The sequence below is a fragment of the Staurois parvus genome, unplaced genomic scaffold (assembly GCF_062004578.1).
Source record: "Staurois parvus isolate SC_StPar_1 unplaced genomic scaffold, SC_StPar_1.0 ptg003715l, whole genome shotgun sequence".
Lineage (NCBI taxonomy): Eukaryota > Metazoa > Chordata > Amphibia > Anura > Ranidae > Staurois > Staurois parvus.
This window is the reverse complement of record NW_028321511.1, coordinates 38,984-62,733: the sequence shown is the minus strand read 5'-3', so window position 1 is coordinate 62,733 and position 23,750 is coordinate 38,984. Positions and strand designations below refer to the sequence as shown.

General features: G+C 52.6%; 1 protein-coding gene across 1 annotated transcript in view; it reads left to right on the top strand.

Annotated features, from left to right (window-relative positions):
* Positions 1-13,177: 13,177 nt before the first annotated feature.
* LOC149427494 (uncharacterized) overlaps positions 13,178-23,750 on the top strand; it is a 30,084-nt gene continuing 19,511 nt past the window's right edge. Inside the window, exons 1-4 of the mRNA XM_089667969.1 lie at positions 13,178-13,285; positions 17,501-17,578; positions 20,106-20,138; positions 20,253-20,336. Coding sequence (XP_089524095.1) covers positions 13,178-13,285; positions 17,501-17,578; positions 20,106-20,138; positions 20,253-20,336 — 303 coding nt within the window. The remainder of the gene's footprint in view (positions 13,286-17,500; positions 17,579-20,105; positions 20,139-20,252; positions 20,337-23,750) is intronic.

Here is a 23,750-nt window from a genome sequence, read left to right as displayed (position 1 = left end):
AAGCCCACGTGGTACCATGCTGCTGATATGTGGATACAGGCCCACGGTCTACTGACAGCAGCATTCGCATGGAATGCCGTGGTGGTATACACGCCGGTCTATAAGCGCAGATCTGCCATCTCATCCATTACCAAGCTGAGTACTGTAATACATACATTGTACATGCGCATGGCCCAATTGCAGCCTTCAGAGCTTTAATTAAGCCACACGAGAGACATATGAATAACACAAATACATGACACATTTAAAGTTCGACCAACAATACAAAATTTCCATGACAGTGACGCTGGGTGGAGAATGACATAGCGAGGGTGACGTTGGGTGGAGAATGACATAGGAGGGTGACGCTGGGTGGAGAATGACATAGGAGGGTGACACTGGGTGGAGAATGACATAGCGAGGGTGACGTTGGGTGGAGAATGACATAGGAGGGTGACGCTGGGTGGAGAATGACATAGGAGGGTGACACTGGGTGGAGAATGACATAGGAGCGTGATGCTGGGTGGAGAATGATATAGCAAGAATGACATAGCGAGGGTGACGCTGGGTGGAGAATGACATAGGAGGGTGAAGCTGGGTGGACAATGACATAGCGAGGGTGAAGCTGGGTGGAGAATGACATGGCGAGGGTGACGCTGGGTGGAGAATGACATGGCGAGGGTGACGCTGGGTGGAGAATGACATAGCGAGGGTGACGTTGGGTGGAAAATGACATAGCGAGGGTGACGTTGGGTGGAGAATGACATAGGAGGGTGAAGCTGGGTGGACAATGACATAGCGAGGGTGAAGCTGGGTGGAGAATGACATGGCGAGGGTGACGCTGGGTGGAGAATGACATAGGAGGGTGACGCTGGGTGGAGAATGACATGGCGAGGGTGACGCTGGGTGGAGAATGACATAGGAGGGTGACACTGGGTGGAGAATGACATAGGAGGGTGACGTTGGGTGGAGAATGACATGGCGAGGGTGACGCTGGGTGGAGAATGACATAGGAGGGTGACACTGGGTGGAGAATGACATGGCGAGGGTGACGCTGGGTGGAGAATGACATAGGAGGGTGACACTGGGTGGAGAATGACATGGCGAGGTTGCTGCTGGGTGGAGAATGACATAGGAGGGTGACGTTGGGTGGAGAATGACATAGCGAGGGTGACGCTGGGTGGAGAATGACATAGGAGGGTGACGCTGGGTGGAGAATGACATAGGAGGGTGACGCTGGGTGGAGAATGACATAGGAGGGTGACACTGGGTGGAGAATGACATGGCGAGGTTGCTGCTGGGTGGAGAATGACATAGGATGGTGACGCTGGGTGGAGAGTGACATGGCGAGGGTGACGCTGGGTGGAGAGTGACATAGCGAGGGTGGCGCTGGGTGGAAAATGACATGGCGAGGGTGACGTTGGGTGGAGAATGACATAGGAGGGTGACGCTGGGTGGAGAATGACATAGGAGGGTGACGCTGGGTGGAGAATGACATAGGAGGGTGACGTTGGGTGGAGAATGACATAGGAGGGTGACGTTGGGTGGAGAATGACATAGGAGGGTGACGTTGGGTGGAGAATGACATAGGAGGGTGACGTTGGGTGGAGAATGACATAGGAGGGTGATGACTAGAGATGAGCGAATCGAACCAGGCGAACCGGAATTCGAGTCGAATTTCAAGAAATATTCGATTTGCGTCGAATCCGAAATTTTGCCTACTTCTGGTGCGCGAATCGAATATTTCCCGATCAGCCGGCAAAAGTGTCCCTGCAGTGAGCTCCGCTATTTCTGACATTTCTCTGACAGAAGAACACATGTTTAGCGGTTGAAACATTGTATCTCTTAGTTTCCATTTAGGATACAGATGTTTCAACCACTGTACATGTGAAGAAACTGTCAGAGAACTGTCAGAAATAGAGGAACTCTGCACATACACTTTTTGCCGGCTTGGAATTATTCTTATTTTCATCCTACTTCTTCTTCTTCTTCTTCATCCTCATCCTCTTCTTCTTCTTATGAGGATGAGGATGAAGAAGAAGTAGGATGAAAATAAGAATAATTCCAAGCCGGCAAAAAGTGTATCTGCAGCGCTCCTCTAAGTGTATCTGCAGAATGTCATTTATGGAAACAAATAGATACAATGTTTCAACCGCTGTATGGAGTGAATGTCCCAGAACTGTCAGAAATAGACAGAAACTGTCACAGAACTGTCCTTCTTCTCATCCTTCTCCTTCTTCTCATCCTTCTTCTCATCCTTCTCCTTCTTCTCATCCTTCTCCATCTTCTCATCCTTCTCCTTCTTCTCATCCTTCTCCTTCTCCTTCTCTTTCTTCTCATCCTTCTCCTACTTCTCATCCTTCTCCTTCTTCTCATCCTTCTCCTTCTCCTTCTCCTTCTCCTTCTCATCCTTCTCCTTCTTCTCATCCTTCTCCTTCTTCTCATCCTTCTCCTTCTTCTCATCCTTCTCCTTCTCCTTCTTCTCATCCTTCTCCTTCTTCTCATCCTTCTCCTTCTTCTCATCCTTCTTCTCATCCTTTTCCTTCTTCTCATCCTTCTCCTTCTTCTCATCCTTCTCCTTCTTCTCATCCTTCTCCTTCTTCTCATCCTTCTCCTTCTTCTCATCCTTCTCCTTCTCCTTCTCTTTCTTCTCATCCTTCTCCTTCTTCTCATCCTTCTCCTTCTCCTTCTTCTCATCCTTCTCCTTCTTCTCATCCTTCTCCTTCTCCTTCTTCTCATCCTTCTCCTTCTTCTCATCCTTCTCCTTCTTCTCATCCTTCTCCTTCTTCTCATCCTTCTCCTTCTTCTCATCCTTCTCCATCTTCTCATCCTTCTCCTTCTTCTCATCCTTCTCCTTCTCCTTCTCCTTCTCTTTCTTCTCATCCTTCTCCTTCTTCTCATCCTTCTTCTCATCCTTCTCCTTCTTCTCATCCTTCTCCTTCTTCTCCTTCTTCTCATCCTTCTCCTTCTCCTTCTTCTCATCCTTCTCCTTCTCCTTCTTCTCATCCTTCTCCTTCTACTCATCCTTCTCCTTCTTCTCATCCTTCTCCTTCTTCTCATCCTTCTCCTTCTTCTCATCCTTCTCCTTCTTCTCATCCTTCTCCTTCTTCTCATCCTTCTTCTCATCCTTCTCCTTCTTCTCATCCTTCTTCTCATCCTTCTCCTTCTTCTCATCCTTCTCCTTCTTCTCATCCTTCTCCTTCTTCTCATCCTTCTCCTTCTTCTCATCCTTCTCCTTCTTTTCATCCTTCTCCTTCTCTTTCTTCTCATCCTTCTCCTTCTTCTCATCCTTCTCCTTCTTCTCATCCTTCTCCTTCTCCTTCTTCTCATCCTTCTCCTTCTCCTTCTCCTTCTTCTCATCCTTCTCCTTCTTCTCATCCTTCTCCTTCTTCTCATCCTTCTCCTTCTTCTCATCCTTCTTCTCATCCTTCTCCTTCTTCTCATCCTTCTTCTCATGCTTCTCCTTCTTCTCATCCTTCTCCTTCTCCTTCTTCTCATCCTTCTCCTTCTTCTCATCCTTCTCCTTCTCATCCTTCTCCTTCTTCTCATCCTTCTCCATCTTCTCATCCTTCTCCTTCTTCTCATCCTTCTCCTTCTCCTTCTTCTCATCCTTCTCCTTCTCCTTCTTCTCATCCTTCTCCTTCTTCTCATCCTTCTCCTTCTTCTCATCCTTCTCCTTCTTCTCATCCTTCTCCTTCTTCTCATCCTTCTCCTTCTTCTCATCCTTCTTCTCATCCTTCTCCTTCTTCTCATCCTTCTCCTTCTTCTCATCCTTCTCCTTCTTCTCATCCTTCTCCTTCTTCTCATCCTTCTCCTTCTCCTTCTCTTTCTTCTCATCCTTCTCCTTCTTCTCATCCTTCTCCTTCTTCTCATCCTTCTCCTTCTCCTTCTTCTCATCCTTCTCCTTCTCCTTCTTCTCATCCTTCTCCTTCTTCTCATCCTTCTTCTCATCCTTCTCCTTCTTCTCATCCTTCTTCTCATCCTTCTCCTTCTTCTCATCCTTCTTCTCATCCTTCTCCTTCTTCTCATCCTTCTTCTCAACCTTCTCCTTCTTCTCATCCTTCTCCTTCTTCTCATCCTTCTCCTTCTCCTTCTCCTCATCCTTCTCCTTCTTCTCATCCTTCTCCTTCTTCTCATCCTTCTCCTTCTTCTCATCCTTCTCCTTCTTCTCATCCTTCTCCTTCTCCATCTTCTCATCCTTCTCCTTCTCCTTCTTCTCATCCTTCTCCTTCTCCTTCTTCTCATCCTTCTCCTTCTCCTTCTTCTCATCCTTCTCCTTCTTCTCATCCTTCTCCTTCTTCTCATCCTTCTCCTTCTCCTTCTTCTCATCCTTCTCCTTCTTCTCATCCTTCTCCTTCTTCTCATCCTTCTCCTTCTCCTTCTCCTTCCTCATCTCCAAGGGCATTTCAATTAAAGGTACAGTGTTCTGCACTAATTTAAAGGCTCTCTGAAGCCTAGATACCCTTTTAATAAGTTAACTTCGTAGCGAATTAATTCGCATCGAATCGAATTTCATACTGGAATTCGCCGAATCGAATTTTTGAGAAATTCGCTCATCTCTAGTGATGACGTTGGGTGGAGAATGACATAGGAGGGTGACGTTGGGTGGAGAATGACATAGGAGGGTGACGTTGGGTGGAGAATGACATAGGAGGGTGACGTTGGGTGGAGAATGACATAGGAGGGTGACGTTGGGTGGACAATGACATAGGAGGGTGACGCTGGGTGGAGAATGACATGGCGAGGGTGACGTTGGGTGGAGAATGACATGGCGAGGGTGACGTTGGGTGGAGAATGACATAGGAGGGTGACGTTGGGTGGAGAATGACATAGGAGGGTGACGTTGGGTGGAGAATGACATAGGAGGGTGCGTTGGGTGGAGAATGACATAGCAAGGGTGACGCTGGGTGGAGAATGACATAGGAGGGTGACGCTGGGTGGGGAATGACATAGTGAGGGTGACGTTGGGTGTAGAATGACATAGGAGGGTGACGCTGGGTGGAGAAAGACATGGCGAGGGTGACGTTGGGTGGAGAATGACATGGCGAGGGTGACGTTGGGTGGAGAATGACATAGGATGGTGACGCTGGGTGGAGAATGACATAGGAGGGTGATGCTGGGTGGAGAATGACATAAGAGGGTGACGTTGGGTGGAGAATGACATAGGAGGGTGACGTTGGGTGGAGAATGACATAGGAGGGTGACGTTGGGTGGAGAATGACATAGGAGGGTGACGCTGGGTGGAGAATGACATGGCGAGGGTGACGTTGGGTGGAGAATGACATGGCGAGGGTGACGTTGGGTGGAGAATGACATAGGAGGGTGACGTTGGGTGGAGAATGACATAGGAGGGTGACGTTGGGTGGAGAATGACATAGGAGGGTGACGTTGGGTGGAGAATGACATAGCAAGGGTGACGCTGGGTGGAGAATGACATAGGAGGGTGACGCTGGGTGGGGAATGACATAGTGAGGGTGACGTTGGGTGTAGAATGACATAGGAGGGTGACGCTGGGTGGAGAATGACATGGCGAGGGTGACGTTGGGTGGAGAATGACATAGGATGGTGACGCTGGGTGGAGAATGACATAGGAGGGTGATGCTGGGTGGAGAATGACATAAGAGGGTGACGTTGGGTGGAGAATGACATAGGAGGGTGACGTTGGGTGGAGAATGACATGGCGAGGGTGATGCTGGGTGGAGAGTGACATGGCGAGGGTGATGCTGGGTGGAGAATGACATGGCGAGGGTGACGCTGGGTGGAGAATGACATAGCGAGGGTGACGTTGGGTGGAGAATGACATAGGAGGGTGACGCTGGGTGGAGAATGACATAGTGAGGGTGACGCTGGGTGGAGAATGACATGGCGAGGGTGACGTTGGGTGGACAGTGGCATAGGAGGGTGACGTTGGGTGGAGAATGACATGGCGAGGGTGACGCTGGGTGGAGAATGACATGGCGAGGGTGACATTGGGTGGAGAATGACATAGGAGGGTGACGCTGGGTGGAGAATGACATAGGGTGACGCTGGGTGGAGAATGACATAGCGAGCGTGACACTGGGTGGAGAATGACATAGGAGGGTGACGCTGGGTGGAGAATGACATAGCGAGGGTGAAGCTGGGTGGAGAATGACATAGCGAGGGTGACGTTGGGTAGAGAATGACATAGCGAGGTTGACGCTGGGTGGAGAATGACATAGGAGGGTGACGCTGGGTGGAGAATGACATGGCGAGGGTGACGCTGGGTGGAGAATGACATAGGAGGGTGACGCTGGGTGGAGAATGACATAGGAGGGTGACACTGGGTGGAGAATGACATGGCGAGGTTGCTGCTGGGTGGAGAATGACATAGGAGGGTGACACTGGGTGGAGAATGACATGGCAAGGTTGCTGCTGGGTGGAGAATGACATAGGAGGGTGACGCTGGGTGGAGAATGACATGGCGAGGGTGACGCTGGGTGGAGAATGACATAGGAGGGTGACACTGGGTGGAGAATGACATGGCGAGGTTGCTGCTGGGTGGAGAATGACATAGGAGGGTGACGCTGGGTGGAGAATGACATGGCGAGGGTGACGTTGGGTGGAGAATGACATGGCGAGGGTGACGTTGGGTGGAGAATGACATAGGAGGGTGACGTTGGGTGGAGAATGACATAGGAGGGTGACGTTGGGTGGAGAATGACATAGGAGGGTGACGTTGGGTGGAGAATGACATAGCAAGGGTGACGCTGGGTGGGGAATGACATAGCAAGGGTGACGCTGGGTGGAGAATGACATAGGAGGGTGACGTTGGGTGGAGAATGACATGGCGAGGGTGACGTTGGGTGGAGAATGACATGGCGAGGGTGACGTTGGGTGGAGAATGACATAGGATGGTGACGCTGGGTGGAGAATGACATAGGAGGGTGATGCTGGGTGGAGAATGACATTATAGGGTGACGTTGGCTGGAGAATGACATAGGAGGGTGACGTTGGGTGGAGAATGACATGGGGAGGGTGATGCTGGGTGGAGAGTGACATGGCGAGGGTGACGCTGGGTGGAGAATGACATGGCGAGGGTGACTTTGGGTGGAGAATGACATAGGAGGGTGACGCTGGGTGGAGAATGACATAGTGAGGGTGACGCTGGGTGGAGAATGACATGGCGAGGGTGACGTTGGGTGGACAGTGGCATAGGAGGGTGACGTTGGGTGGAGAATGACATGGCGAGGGTGACGCTGGGTGGAGAATGACATGGCGAGGGTGAAATTGGGTGGAGAATGACATAGGAGGGTGACGCTGTGTGGAGAATGACATAGGGTGACGCTGGGTGGAGAATGACATAGGAGGGTGACGCTGGGTGGAGAATGACATAGCGAGGGTGACGCTGGGTGGAGAATGACATAGGAGGGTGACGCTGGGTGGAGAATGACATAGGAGGGTGACGTTGGGTGGAGAATGACATAGCGAGGGTGATGCTGGGTGGAGAATGACATAGCGAGGGTGACGCTGGGTGGAGAATGACATGGCGAGGGTGACGCTGGGTGGAGAATGACATAGCGAGGGTGACGTTGGGTGGAAAATGACATAGGAGGGTGACACTGGGTGGAGAATGACATAGGAGCGTGAAGCTGGGTGGAGAATGACATAGCGAGGGTGACGTTGGGTAGAGAATGACATAGGAGGGTGACGCTGGGTGGAGAATGATATAGGAGGGTGGTGTTGGGTGGAGAATGACATAGCGAGGGTGACGTTGGGTGGAGAATGACATAGCGAGGTTGACGTTGGGTGGAGAATGACATGGCGAGGGTGACGTTGGGTGGAGAATGACATAGCGAGGGTGACGGGTGGAGAATGACATAGCGAGGGTGACGTTGGGTGGAGAATGACATAGGAGGGTGACGTTGGGTGGAGAATGACATAGGAGGGTGACGCTGGGTGGAGAATGACATAGGAGGGTGACGTTGGGTGGAGAATGACATAGGAGGGTGACGTTGGGTGGAGAATGACATAGGAGGGTGACGTTGGGTGGAGAATGACATAGGAGGGTGACGTTGGGTGGAGAATGACATAGGAGGGTGACGCTGGGTGGAGAATGACATAGGAGGGTGACGCTGGGTGGAGAATGACATAGCGAGGGTGGTGTTGGGTGGAGAATGACATAGCGAGGGTGGTGTTGGGTGGAGAATGACATAGCGAGGGTGACGTTGGGTGGAGAATGACATAGGAGGGTGACGGTGGGTGGAGAATGACATAGGAGGGTGACGTTGGGTGGAGAATGACATAGGAGGTTGACGTTGGGTGGAGAATGACATAGGAGGGTGACGTTGGGTGGAGAATGACATAGCGAGGGTGACGCTGGGTGGAGAATGACATAGGAGGGTGACGTTGTGTGGAGAATGACATAGCGAGGGTGACGTTGATTGGAGAATGACATAGGAGGGTGACGTTGGGTGGAGAATGACATAGGAGGGCGACGTTGGGTGGAGAATGACATAGGAGGGTGACGTTGGGTGGAGAATGACATAGGAGGGTGACGTTGGGTGGAGAATGACATAGGAGGGTGACGATGGGTGGAGAATGACATAGCGAGGGTGACGCTGGGTGGAGAATGACATAGGAGGGTGACGTTGGGTGGAGAATGACATAGGAGGGTGACGTTGGGTGGAGAATGACATAGGAGGTTGACGTTGGGTGGAGAATGACATAGGAGGGTGACGTTGGGTGGAGATTGACATAGGAGGGTGACGGGTGGAGAATGACATAGGAGGGTGACGTTGGGTGGGTAGAGTGTTTTGACAATAGTATTTTTTCAACATGAAAATCTCAGCCTTTCTGCTCCCTATGAATATTCTCCACCTTGGGGTGACAGGCAGGTAGTACAATGTACACTGGAAGATATTTGGGACTCAAATAAGTTCTCTAGAAATATAAGAATTCTTCCGCTTGCAGAACTGGTTGTCCATCTGGAGACACAACACGGGTTTGCTGTATGACATAGATAGGGGCTGTTCATGGGGCAGAATGTAAAAATAAAATCAGTGTCCCTGTGGCCTGTTGTTTGGTTGGTCACCTAAATGTGACCCATTCTGAGGGTCAGACCTGGCCTAATCTCCTTGCTCTGATCCCTGTGCTCTGATACCGATGATCTAATCTTGGTGATCCTGTTGATCTGATTTTGGTGGTCTGTTCACGGTAGTCTGATCTCGGGACTCTGATCCTGCTGGTCTGATCTCGATGGTCTGATCCCTGTGGTCTGATTTCAGTGGTCTGATCCCGGTAGTCTGAGCCCGGTGCACTGATCCAAAGCTCTGATTTCAGTGTTGTGATCCCGGTGGTCTGATCCTTTTGGCCTGATCCTGGTGGCCTGATCCTGGTGGTCTGATCCTGGTGGTCTACTCTGGGTGATCTAATTTTGGTGCTGTGATCCTGGTGGTCCAATCTCAGTGTTCCCGTTGGTCTGATCCCAGTGGTCTATTCACAGTCGTCTGATCCCGATCTTCTGTTCATGGTGGTCTGATCCTGGTGCTCTGATCTCTGTGCTCTGACCCTGGTGGTCTGTTCCTGGTGGTGTGTTCCCAGTGGTCTTTTCTCTGTGGTCTGATCCTTTTGGTCTGATGCCGGTGGTCTGATCCTTTTGGTCTGATGCCGGTAGACTGATCCAGGTGCTCTGATCCCCAGCTCTGATCCTAGTGGTCTGATCTCAGTGGTCTGATCCTGATGCTCTGATCTCAGTGGTCCAATCTTTTTGATCTGATCTCGGTGGCCTGATCTCAATGACCTCATCCTGGTGGTTTGCTCCAAGTGGTCTTATCCCGGTAGTCTGTTCACGGTGGTCTGATCATGGGGCCTGATCTCGGTACTCTGATCCTGGTGGTCTGATCTTGGTGATCCTGGTGGTCTGATGCTTTTGGTCTGATCTTGGTGGTCTGATCCCAGTGGTAGGATTTCAGTGCTCTGACCTCAGTGGTCTGCTCTCAGTGGTCTGTTCAAGGTGGTCTGATTTCAGTCGTTTGATCCCAGTGGTCTGATTTTGGCAGTATGTTCACAGTAGTGTGATTTTGGTGGTCTGATCCTGCTGCTCTGATCTCAGGACTCTGATTCTGGTGGTCTGCTATTGGTGGTCTGATCCCTGTGGTAGGATTTCAGTGCTCTGACCTCAGTGGTCGGATCCTGGTAGTTTGAGCCCAGTGCACTGATACCCAGCTCTGATCCCTGTGGTCTGATCTCAGTGGTCTGATCCCAGTTCTCTGATCACAGTGATCCCGGTGGTCTGATCCTTTTGAACTGATCTCGGTGGTCTGATTCTGGTGGCCTGATCCTGGTGGTCTGATCTTGGGGTCGGTTCTCAGTGGTCTGATTTTGGTGCTGTGATCCTGGTGGTCCAATCTCGGTGTTCCCAGTGGTCAGATCTCAGTGCTCTGTTCCCAGTGGTCTGTTCACGGTGGTCTGATCCCCGTGCTCTGTTCACGGTGGTCTGATCCTGGTGGTCTGATCTCTGCGCTGTGATCCTTGTGGTCTGTTCCCAGTGGTCTTTTCTCTGTGGTCTGATCCTGGTGGCCTGATTCAGGTGGTAGGATTTCATTGTTCTGATCTCGGTTGTCTGATCTCAGTGGTCTGATCCTGGTGCTCTGATCTTGGTGATCTCGGTGGTCTGATCCTTTTGGACTGATCCCGGTGGCCTCATCCTGGTGGTTTGCTCCGAGAGGTCTGATCCCGGTGGTCTGTTCACGGTGGTCTGATCCTGGGGCCTGATCTCGGTACTCTGATCCTGGGGCCTGATCTCGGTACTCTTATCCTGGGGCCTGATCTCGGTACTCTGATCCTGGTGGTCCTATCTCAGTGATCCTGGTGGTCTGTTCCTGGTGGTCTGATCTCGGTGGTCTGATCCCAGTGGTAAGATTTTGGTGCTCTGACCTCAGAGGTCTGACCGCAGTGGTCTGATATCGGCAGTCTGATCCTGGTACTCTGATCCTGGTTCTCTGATCTCGATGCACTGTGCTCTGCGGTCTGATCCCAGCGGTCTGTTCTCGGCACGCTGATCCCGGCGCTCTGATCCTGGCGTGCTGATCCTGGCGCTCTGATCCCGGCGCGCTGTTCTTGGCTCTCTGTTCTCGGCGGTCTGATCCCGGCGCGCTGTTCTCGGCGGTCTGATCCCGGCGCGCTGTTCTCGGCGGTCTGATCCCGGCGCGCTGTTCTCGGCGGTCTGATCCCGGCGCGCTGTTCTCGGCGGTCTGATCCCGGCGCGCTGTTCTCGGCGGTCTGATCCCGGCGCGCTGTTCTCGGCGGTCTGATCCCGGCGCGCTGTTCTCGGCGGTCTGATCCCGGCGCGCTGTTCTCGGCGGTCTGATCCCGGCGCGCTGTTCTCGGCGGTCTGATCCCGGCGCGCTGTTCTCGGCGGTCTGATCCCGGCGCGCTGTTCTCGGCGGTCTGATCCCGGCGCGCTGTTCTCGGCGGTCTGATCCCGGCGCGCTGTTCTCGGCGGTCTGATCCCGGCGCGCTGTTCTCGGCGGTCTGATCCCGGCGCGCTGTTCTCGGCGCGCTGTTCTCGGCACTCTGATCCCGGCGCTCTGTTCTCGGCGGTCTGATCCCGGCGCTCTGTTCTCGGTGGTCTGATCCCGGCGCTCTGTTCTCGGTGGTCTGATCCCGGCGCTCTGTTCTCGGTGGTCTGATCCCGTTGCGCTGTTCTCGGTGGTCTGATCCCGGTGCTCTGGCCTCGGTGCGCTGTTCTCGGTGGTCTGATCCCGGTGCTGTGGCCTGGATACTCTGATCCCAGCAGTCTGTTCCCGGCGCTCTGTTCTCGGAGGTCTGATCCCGGCGGTCTTATCTCGGCGGTCTGATCCTGGAGCTCTGTTCTCGGCGGTCTGATCCCGGAGCTCTGTTCTCGGAGGTCTGATCTAGGCGGTCTGATCCCGGTGCTCTGTTTTTGGAAGTCTGATCCCGGCGGTCTTATCTCGGCGGTCTGATCCCGGAGCTCTGTTCTCAGCGGTCTGATCCCGGAGCTCTGTTCTTGGAGGTCTGATCTCGGCGCTCTGTTCTTGGAGGTCTGATCTCGGCGGTCTGATTCCAGCGCTCTGTTCTCGGCGGTCTGATTCCAGCGCTCTGTTCTCGGCGCTCTGTTCTCGGCGGTCTGATCCCGGTGCGCTGTTCTCGGTGGTCTGATCCCGGTGCGCTGTTCTCGGTGGTCTGATCCCGGTGCTCTGTTCTCGGTGGTCTGATCCCGGTGCTCTGGCCTCGGTACTCTGATCCCGGCGCTCTGTTCTCGGTGCGCTCCTCTTGGCGGTCTGATCTCGGCGCTCTTCTTGGCGGTCTGATCTCGGCGCTCTTCTTGGCGGTCTGATCTCGGCGCTCTTCTTGGCGGACTGATCTCGGCGCTCTTCTTGGCGGACTGATCTCGGCTCTCTTCTTGGCGCTCTGATCTCGGCGGTCTGATCTCGGCGCTCTTCTTGGCGGTCTGTTCTCGGCGCTCTGATCTCAGCGCTCTTCTCGGCGGTCTGTTCTCGGCGCTCTGATCTCGGCGCTCTTCTCGGCGGTCTGATCTCGGCGCTCTTCTCGGCGGTCTGTTCTCGGCGGTCTGATCTCGGTGCTCTTCTCGGCGCTCTGATCTCGGCGCTCTTCTTGGCGGTCCGTTCTCGGCGCTCCGTTCTCGGCGCTCTGTTCTCGGCGCTCTGTTCTCGGCGCTCTGATCTCGGCGCTCTGATCTCGGTGCTCTTCTCGGCGGTCTGATCTCGGCGCTCTTCTTGGCGGTCTGTTCTCGGCGCTCTTCTTGGCGGTCTGTTCTCGGCGGTCTGATCTCGGCGCTCTTCTCGGCGGTCTGATCTCGGCGCTCTTCTCGGCGGTCTGATCTCGGCGGTCTACACTCTCTGCGGGTATAAAGGTTGGCTGTTTGTCTTTCATTTCTCTCACATTCATTAACGGAAAGATTTAGGAGACAACACACTGCCATGACAACGCTCCGAGGTTCCGGGTGAAGGACCGCCATGTGACTCCACTATACACACAGTCCCAATTGGCAGGGCTACAGGTGGAGGTATCAAGAGGTTAATAATGGGCGGGGCTGCAGGTGGAGGTATCAAGAGGTTAATAATGGGCGGGGCTGCAGGTGGAGGTATCAAGAGGTTAATAATGGGCGGGGCTGCAGGTGTCAGGTGTGTTAGGAATGTGAACGGTGAGATGGGGAAGTTCAAATTCACAAGGAAGTTCAGAGAGTTTTCTAATGATGGCTTCACAGGATCCCCCAGCAGAGTCGTCCTCCTCCGACACCCTGACCCCCGTCCAGGGGAACCTGTCCTTCCAGGGCTACCTCCGCAAGAGGAAGGACACCATGGTAAGACCCCATCCTACAGGATGGAGCGATAGTCTGCAGATCTCTAGAGGGGTCAGTGATGGGATAATCTGCAGAATATATCCATATGGATCTGTCAGGAGGGGGATGGGAGGGAGCGATGTTCTGCAGATAACTAGACAGGTCAGTGATGGAATATTCTGCAGAATGCACTATACTGCCCCAAGTAATGTCCCCGCCCTCCCAATCATGTGATTCGGGTGCTCCAATCCCCTCCATATCATGTGATTCGGGTGCTCCAATCCCCTCCATATCATGTGATTCGGGTGCTCCAATCCCCTCCATATCATGTGATTCGGGTGCTCCAATCCCCTCCATATCATGTGATTCGGGTGCTCCAATCCCCTCCATATCATGTGATTCGGGTGCTCCAATCCCCTCCATATCATGTGATTCGGGTGCTCCAATCCCCTCCCGATCATGTGATTCGGGTGCTCCAATCCCCTCCCGATCATGTGATTCGGGTGCTCCAATCCCCTCTCGATCACGTGATTCGGGTGTTCCAATCCCCTCCCGATCACGTGATTCGGGTGTTCCAATCCCCTCCCGATCACGTGATTCGGCTGTTCCAATCCCCTCCCGATCACGTGATTCGGCTGTTCCAATCCCCTCCCGATCACATGATTCGGCTGTTCCAATCCCCTCCCAGTCATGTGATTCGGGTGTTCCAATCCCCTCCAACCATGTGATTCGGGTGTTCCAATCCCCTCCATATCATGTGATTCAGGTGTTCCAATCCCCTCCATATCATGTGATTCAGGTGTTCCAATCCCCTCCATATCATGTGATTCAGGTGCTCCAATCCCCTCCATATCATGTGATTCAGGTGTTCCAATCCCCTCCATGGACACAAGTGTATACAATCACGCCCCTAGGCATGCAGACTGCTTCTACAAACATTGGTGAAAGAATGGGTCGCTCTCAGGAGCTCAGTGACTCCAAGCGTGGTCCCGTGATAGGTGGCCACCTGGGCAATAAGTCCATCCGGGACATTTCCTGGCTACTAAATATTCCACCAACTGTTAGTGGGATTATAACAAAGTGGAAGCAACTGGGAACAGCCACTCAGCCACCAAGTGGTAGGCCACGTCACATGACAGGGCGGGGTCAGCGCATGCTGAAGCGCACAGTGCGCAGAAGTCGCCAACTGTCTGCAGAGTCAATAGCTAAAGACCTCCAAACTTGGTGTGGCCTTCAGATGAGCCCAACAACAGTGCGTAGAGAGCTTCATGGAATGGGTTTCCATGGCCGAGAAGCTGCATCCAAGCCTTCCATCCCCAAGTGCAATGCAAAGCGTCGGATGCCGTGGTGTAAAGCACGCCGCCACTGGACTCTAGAGCACGGGAGGCATGTTCTCTGGAGTGACCAATCACGCTTCTCTGTCTGGCAATCCGATGGACGTGTCTGGGTTTGGTGGTGGCCAGGAGAAAGGGACTTGCCTGACTACATTGTGCCAAGTGTAAAGTTTGGTGGAGGGGGATTCTGGTGTGGGGGTGTTTCTCAGAGGGTGGGCTTGGCCCCCTAGTTCCAGTGAAGGGAACTCTTAAGGTGACATTTTGGACAATTTCATGCTCCCAACTTTGTGGGAGGAGTTTGGGGATGGCCCCTTCCTGTCCCAACATGACTGCCCACCAGTGCACAAAGCAAGGTCCATAAAGACATGGAGGAGCCAGTTTGGGGTGGAGGAACTTGACTGTCCTGCACAGAGTCCTGACCTCAACCCCATAGAACACCTTTGGGATGAATTAGAGCGGAGACTGCGAGCCAGGCCTCCTCCCCCGACATCAGTGCCCCTCCCCCGACATCAGTGCCTGACCTGACAAATGTGCTTCTGGAAGAATGGTCCAACCTTCCCATAGACACCCTCCTAAACCTTGTGGACGGCCTTCCCAGAAGAGGCAAAGGGCGGGGCCAACTCAATATTGAACCCTACGGACTAAGACTGGGGGGCCATTAAAGGTCGTGTGTGAGAAGGGCGGGGCCAACTCAATATTGAACCCTACGGACTAAGACTGGGGGGCCATTAAAGGTCGTGTGTGAGAAGGGCGGGGCCAACTCAATATTGAACCCTACGGACTAAGACTGAAGGCCAATAAAGATCATGTGTGTGGAAAGGGCGGGGCCAACTCAATATTGAACCAAACGGGCTAAGACTGGGGGGCCATTAAAGGTCATGTGTGTGGAAAGGGCGGGGCCAACTCAATATTGAACCCTACGGACTAAGACTGGGGGCCATTAAAGGTCATGTGTGTGAGAAGGGCGGGGCCAATTCAATATTGAACCCTACGGACTAAGACTGTGGGCCATTAAAGGTCATGTGTGTGGAAAGGGCGGGGCCAACTCAATATTGGACCCTATGGACTAAGACTGGGGAGGCCATTAAAGTTCATGTGTGTGGAAAGGGCGGGGCCAACTCAATATTGGACCCTACGGACTAAGACTGGGGGGCCATTAAAGGTCATGTGCGTGGAAAGGGCGGGGCCAACCCAATATTGAACCCTACGAACTAAGACTGGGGGGGCATTAAAGGTCATGTGAGTGGAAAGGGCGGGGCCAACTCAATATTGAACCCTACGAACTAAGACTGGGGGGGCATTAAAGGTCATGTGAGTGGAAAGGGCGGGGCCAACTCAATATTGAACCCTACGGACTAAGACTGGGGGGCCATTAAAGTTCATGTGTGTAGAAAGGGCGGGGCCAACTCAACATTGAACCCTACGGACTAAGACTGGGAGGGGCCATTAAGAGTCATGTGTGTGGGAAGGGCGGGGCCAACTCAATATTGGACCCTACGGACTAAGACTGGGGGGGCATTAAAGGTCATGTGCGTGGAAAGGCTGGCCGACCAATACTGGGGCAATATAGAGTGTATCAGTATGGGTCTGTCAGGAGGGGGAGGAGATTGTTGGGGTGACCATACACTATACAATCTGATTGTAGAATGGATATAGCGCCCTCTATGCAGTGGGAGGGGCTGTGCAGTGACAGACACATGAAGACGTTTGGGTGTGTCCTCACATACAGAGATTGTATAGTGTATGGGTTGTATCATAGGTAGAGTCCTGTGTAGAGCTGTCCCATGTTGTATTTCCCATGTACTGCCACATGTTGTATGTTGCATGTCCTGTGCCATGTTGTATGTTACATGTGTTGTCCCATGTGTGTACTGTCCCATGTTTTATGTAGTGTGTGCTGTTCCATGTTGTGTGTACTGTCCCATGTTGTGTATACTGCCACATGTTGTCTGTTGTGTGTACTGTCCCATGTTGTACATTGCTTGTACTGTCCCATGGTATGTTGCATGTAATGTCCCATGTTGTATGTACTGCCCCATGTTGTGTGTACCCTCCCATGTTGTTTGTTGTGTGTACTGTCCCATGTTATAGGTTGTGTGTACTGTCCCATGTTATAGGTTGTGTGTACTGTCCCATGTTATAGGTTGTGTGTACTGTCCCATGTTATAGGTTGTGTGTACTGTCCCATGTTATAGGTTGTGTGTACTGTCCCATGCTATGTTGCATGTACTTTTCCATGTTATGTTGTGTGTACTGTCCCATGTTATGTTGTGTGTATTGTCCCATGTTATAGGTTGCATGTACCGTCCCATGTTATAGGTTGCATGTACCGTCCCATGTTATAGGTTGTGTGCACTGTCCCATGTTATGTTGTGTGTACTGCCCGTGTTGTATATTCCATGTACTGTCCCATGTTATGTTGCGTGTACTGCCCGTGTTGTATATTCCATGTACTGTCTCATGTTATGTTGCGTGTACTGCCCGTGTTGTATATTCCATGTACTGTCCCATGTTATGTTGCGTGTACTGCCCGTGTTGTATATTCCATGTACTGTCCCATGTTATGTTGCGTGTACTGCCCGTGTTGTATATTCCATGTACTGTCCCATGTTATGTTGCGTGTACTGCCCGTGTTGTATATTCCATGTACTGTCCCATGTTATGTTGCGTGTACTGCCCGTGTTGTATATTCCATGTACTGTCCCATGTTATGTTGCGTGTACTGCCCGTGTTGTATATTCCATGTACTGTACCATAGCACTAGGTGGCAGATCATATCTGTGAAATCCCCGATCTCTCACTGACACTCGCAGTCTCCTAGGTAACGGATGAAGCCGTAGTGGAGGAAATGTATAACCCCGCCCCTCCCCCGCTATTTTATCGGCCAATTTTCTCTTTTCAGAAATTTAATTGGTCGAAATATTGGTTCAGACTTCAGAACACAACGCTGTACTTCTACACCAACAGGGACCAGCAGGAGGTGAGAGGACAGCACTACGGCCACAACCTTCCTCCATGTTATCTGATAGCGCAGGGGCCAGGGGTAAGGGACAGAGTGCAGGGGCCAGGGGTAAGGGACAGAGTGCAGGGGCCAGGGGTAAGGGACAGAGTGCAGGGGCCAGGGGTAAGGGACAGAGTGCAGGGGTAAGGGACAGAGTGCAGGGGCCAGGGGTAAGGGACAGAGTGCAGGGGCCAGGGGTAAGGGACAGAGTGCAGGGGCCAGGGGTAAGGGACAGAGTGCAGGGGCCAGGGGTAAGGGACAGAGTGCAGGGGCCAGGGGTAAGGGACAGGGTGCAGGGGCCAGGGGTAAGGGACAGAGTGCAGGGGCCAGGGGTAAGGGACAGAGTGCAGGGGTAAGGGACAGAGTGCAGGGGTAAGGGACAGAGTGCAGGGGCCAGGAGTAAGGGACAGAGTGCAGGGGCCAGGAGTAAGGGACAGAGTGCAGGGGCCAGGGGTAAGGGACAGAGTGCAGGGGTAAGGGACAGAGTGCAGGGGTAAGGGACAGAGTGCAGGGGCCAGGGGTAAGGGACAGAGTGCAGGGGCCAGGGGTAAGGGACAGAGTGCAGGGGCCAGGAGTAAGGGACAGAGTGCAGGGGCCAGGAGAAAGGGACAGAGTGCAGGGGCCAGGAGTAAGGGACAGAGTGCAGGGGCCAGGAGTAAGGGACAGAGTGCAGGGGCCAGGAGTAAGGGACAGAGTGCAGGGGCCAGGAGTAAGGGACAGAGTGCAGGGATCGGGTGTAAGGGACAGAGTGCAGGGGCCAGGAGTAAGGGACAAAGTGCAGGGGTCAAGGGACAGAGTGCAGGGGTCGGGTGTAAGGGACAGAGTGCGGGGGTCGGGGGTAAGGGACAGAGTGCGAGGGTCGGGGGTAAGGGACAGAGTGCGGGGGTCGGGGGTAAGGGACAGAGTGCGGGGGGCGGGGGTAAGGGACAGAGTTCGGGGGTAAGGGACAGAGTGCGGGGGTAAGGGACAGAGTGCGGGGGTCGGGGGTAAGGGACAGAGTGCGGAGGTCGGGGGTAAGGGACAGAGTGCGAGGGTCGGGGGTAAGGGACAGAGTGCGGGGGTCGGGGGTAAGGGACAGAGTGCGGGGGTAAGGGACAGAGTGCGGGGGTCGGGGGTAAGGGACAGAGTGCGGAGGTCGGGGGTAAGGGACAGAGTGCGGGGGTCGGGGGTAAGGGACAGAGTGCAGGGGTCAGGGGTAAGTAATGAAGAGAGTGCAGGAGCCAGGGTAAGTAATGAACAGAGCACATGGGCCGGGGTAAGCAATGAACAGAGTGCAGGGGTAAGTAGTGAACAGAGCGCAGGGGTCGGGAGTAAGTAATGAATAGAGCGCAGGGGTCGGGAGTAAATAATGAACAGAGCGCAGGGGTCGGGGGTTAGTAATGAACAGAGCGCAGGGGTCGGGAGTAAATAATGAACAGAGCGCAGGGGTCGGGAGTAAATAATGAACAGAGCGCAGGGGTCGGGGGTAAGTAATGAACAGAGCGCAGGGGTCGGCGGTAAGTAATGAACAGAGCGCAGGGGTCGGCGGTAAGTAATGAACAGAGCGCAGGGGTCGGGGGTTAGTAATGAACAGAGCGCAGGGGTCGGGGGTTAGTAATGAACAGAGCGCAGGGGTCGGCGGTAAGTAATGAACAGAGCGCAGGGGTCGGCGGTAAGTAATGAACAGAGCGCAGGGGTCGGGGGTTAGTAATGAACAGAGCGCAGGGGTCGGGGGTTAGTAATGAACAGAGCGCAGGGGTCGGGGGTTAGTAATGAACAGAGCGCAGGGGTCGGGGGTTAGTAATGAACAGAGCGCAGGGGTCGGCGGTAAGTAATGAACAGAGCGCAGGGGTCGGCGGTAAGTAATGAACAGAGCGCAGGGGTCGGGGGTTAGTAATGAACAGAGCGCAGGGGTCGGGGGTTAGTAATGAACAGAGCGCAGGGGTCGGGGGTTAGTAATGAACAGAGCGCAGGGGTCGGGGGTTAGTAATGAACAGAGCGCAGGGGTCGGGGGTTAGTAATGAACAGAGCGCAGGGGTCGGCGGTAAGTAATGAACAGAGCGCAGGGGTCGGCGGTAAGTAATGAACAGAGCGCAGGGGTCGGGGGTAAGTAATGAACAGAGCGCAGGGGTCGGGGGTTAGTAATGAACAGAGCGCAGGGGTCGGGGGTTAGTAATGAACAGAGCGCAGGGGTCGGGGGTAAGTAATGAACAGAGCGCAGGGGTCGGGGGTTAGTAATGAACAGAGCGCAGGGGTCGGGGGTTAGTAATGAACAGAGCGCAGGGGTCGGGGGTTAGTAATGAACAGAGCGCAGGGGTCGGGGGTTAGTAATGAACAGAGCGCAGGGGTCGGGGGTTAGTAATGAACAGAGCGCAGGGGTCGGGGGTAAGTAGAGTGCATTCATTATACCCAGTACGGTGATTTATGAAGTGGGTGTGTCTATAATGTATGGGGGGATGGCTGACCTGTCACTGGGGGTCTCATCAGAAATGCTTTTCCTGACCCCGTCTTTGTCTTTCTGTTCTAGACTTCTCTGCGTGGTCAGTACTACATGTTCTCTGTAAGTAAGCAGCATGTATGGTGAATAACTCACATGTTATTGAGGAGCCATCTCCTGCCCCCTGTATATCCTACTACGCCCCCTGCTGGTGAATGTCTCCTCTTACCCCCATAGGTGCAGTCGGTGAGACATCTGAGTGATGCAGATGGAGATTTCACCTTTGAGATTGTCATGAAGAACGGCAAACGGAAATTACTGGTGAGACTTCCGAGACATCCCCTCCGACCTGTGATCCAATCAGAGAGCAGACCTGGGGTCACACTATGATCATGTGATACACTGGATCATGTTCTGTGGGTGAGGGCTTCAGGAAGAGGGCGGGGCTTGGATTAAAAGAAAAAAAAAAACCACTATTGAGATAATTCCACCCCCGAGGGGCATTTCCCAGTGTGTAGAACATCAGGAGGTGTCCATCCAGTGTGTGAGCGGAGCCACATACCATCCCGTGTACAGGGACCGCAGAGGGTGTCTTGGAAATTCGCTTTAACGAATTTCTCCTTACCGTGAGTACTCGCAGTTGGATGCGCAGAAATCCCCCATAAAGCTGTGCGAATCTCGCTTACCACGACTGCAGCTAAACTACACGATTCCTGCCCATCCAAATACTTTGGTTCTGTTGAATTTGTGGGTGATGGAGCTCCGTTACCCTGGAATGATCACACGACACTCTAAGGCTGGTTGCAACTCACATAAGGGCTGATTTTAGGCTCAGCTCTCTGTTTTATTAAGAATACACACATGCCCCCCACATGAATAAAGTCAATCCCTCCCACCGAACAATACAATGGGGATTGCTTATACAGAGGATGTACATTCCAATTGGAGCATAGCCTTTGCTATTATCTATCACTGGTCCTCCCCCATGAACCTTCTGAGGTCAGCAGACTTCCTCCCCTTCCCCCCTATGAGCCATCTGAGGTCATATTTCCTGTCCTACTATCTTCTATTGGTATGTACATTCTCTGTACAAGCACTCTCTAAAAATATCAGTCTGTACCTGGATGGGCCCGATACGATCTTTATTAAAACACATCCATCCCAGATACAGTTTCAAGTTGGTAATGGGTTGTAAGATATGCATAAGCCTACACGTGGAGTTCACACCGCTTGCGCATTGCGTTATGAAGCCCACGTGGTACCATGCTGCTGATATGTGGATACAGGCCCACGGTCTACTGACAGCGGCATTCGCATGGAATGCCGTGGTGGTATACACGCCGGTCTATAAGCGCAGATCTGCCATCTCATCCATTACCAAGCCGAGTACTGTAATACATACATTGTACATGCGCATGGCCCAATTGCAGCCTTCAGAGCTTTAATTAAGCCACACGAGAGACATATGAATAACACGAATACATGACACATTTAAAGTTCGACCAACAATACAAAATTTCCATGACATTCCCTCCTGTTTTATCATATTCTCCTCGTGTCCCTTCTTGATCTTCTTCAGCTTGATGGGTGTAGTCTCAAACTTCAAAGAGTTCCTGTAGTTGTCCCTGAGAATAAAGCTCCACGGGGTACCTGAAACAACAAGACCCGACGCAGACTCGACGCAAACAGGCTTGATTGAAGCGATGATCCTCAAGAGCGTTGGAACCTTCACTACAGGAAGGCTCTTGCAAAAACCACAAACAGACTTGTGGTATGAATAAAGCTTGTGATCCCACGGTGGTCTGGGGAGATCCAGCAATAGATTCTCAAATTGCCCCTGCAGACGGGGCCACACAAGGCTGGTCTCGACCCAGACAGTTTTCCAAATCGCAGACACAAACAATGATGAGGCTTGAAGCTTGCTTGAAGGTCTTGGAGAATGTGGTCTTCAGAGAGATAAATTAGAGGGAAGCCAGGACGTAATCTGTAGAGAAGGTGGATGGTTGGTGAGGTCTTCCTCCGATCAGTGGTTGGAGTGGGATCCCAGGAGCGGGCATGGAGATGTGGTCGTCTGCCCGAGCTTGGTTTACACGGTCGATGAGGCAACAGGAACATCTCACCGCGGCATATAAAAGGCAGATGAAAAAGAGAAGCATCAGGATATACACTCCCACTTCCTTCAACCAAGATCCGATGGAGAACAGGAAATCTCCCAATCCTCCCAAACCCTTGAACGGATTCCAACCCTCACTAGCTATAGCTCTAGCTTTTCCCTGTAGTTCACTAACTTTGTCCATATGGGCCTGGACCTTGTCATCGGTGTCTTCTATCCAAGTACAACAATCCTCTCCGATGAACTCACAGAACCCCCCTTTGGCGGCTAAAAGATAATCAAGGGCCATCTTCTCCTGAAGCACTAAAATTCCCATCTGCCGTTGTTCTTGGGCAATTTCTCTGACAGCCTCTACGGTCTCGTTAAACATACTATCCACGATGACAGAAAAATTGTTCAGGCGCTTCATAAGTTCTATTCCCCATCCTGTCCATGAGGGGAACCAAGCCCATGCCTGGTCGCCCTCAGAGAACAGCTCCCTGCGAACTCTCCCTGCCATCCTTACCTTCTTGTGGACCATCAACTCTTCATGGTCCATCACTACATAGGATGCGGGGACTAGCTTTATGAGGGCACACGAACCTTTCGCGTTCTGGGGAAATGTTCTATAGGCTGCCGAACCACACAGAAAATAGTATGGACCTGTCAGAGCAGAACAGGAGGAGTTCCTCGTTCGGCCTCTGGTACTGAGCAACAGTTGCACAGACTGGGGGATTGCTCCCTCAGTCTGCACATCACATCCGTCCTTCCAATACACGTGGTCTGGTCGGTCAGTGTGGTTACTCAGAAAGGAAGTCTGGTTAGTCAGATTGACAGTTATACCTCCCTCGCAGGTGGTAGTCCCAACAAACTTGTTACCTGTGCCAAAGCTGATGTTAAAGCACACCTGAGGGCTGCCTAGCTGCCCAGTTACCCATAATGGACTGGTGAGGGCCCTACAGGAGCTAGAGCTAATATTGGTGCTGAAACTGATGTTACCTGCTAAAAATGTGTCATTAAGTTCTACCGACAAATGTCTACGTGGGGGCTGACCAGGGGTCCCTTGCTTTTTCATGCCGACGCGGATGTCATATAGGGCATGAACAGCGGCCATTGCGGACATGTGATGACTGGGTGGGGGCTTAGAGCATACCCAACAGTTGGTTTTGTTGGCGGTTCTGGCTAAACGCAGGTGCATTTTAAATAAAAGGTTGGGGTATCTGCCGTCTTTTCCTCCGTTCACACACATGTATGACATACAAACAAAAAGAAAAAGGAAAATGACACCCCTCATTCTCTGGTGTAGCTGAAAAGCTTCTTGCAGTGGCTTGCGTGCACCCAGTTGTCTCGTCCCTCGAGTTTGAGTGAGGTAGGTGTCGTCAGCTGGACTTGGTATGGTCCGGTGAACCGTGGCTCGAGTCCGGTTCTTTGATGTTTCTTTAGGACGACCCAATCACCTGGCTCAATAGAAAGAACACCTGTTATTGTATTTGGATCGGGGAGCGATTCGCGAACCCGATGGTGTATCTTCTGCAGCTCCCGTTGCAGAGATTGCACATAACCTGTAAGCTGTGAATGCAAAGACGACAACTGTTGAGGAAAGTACAACCCTGTTTTGGGAAGTCCCCCAAACAACACCTCGT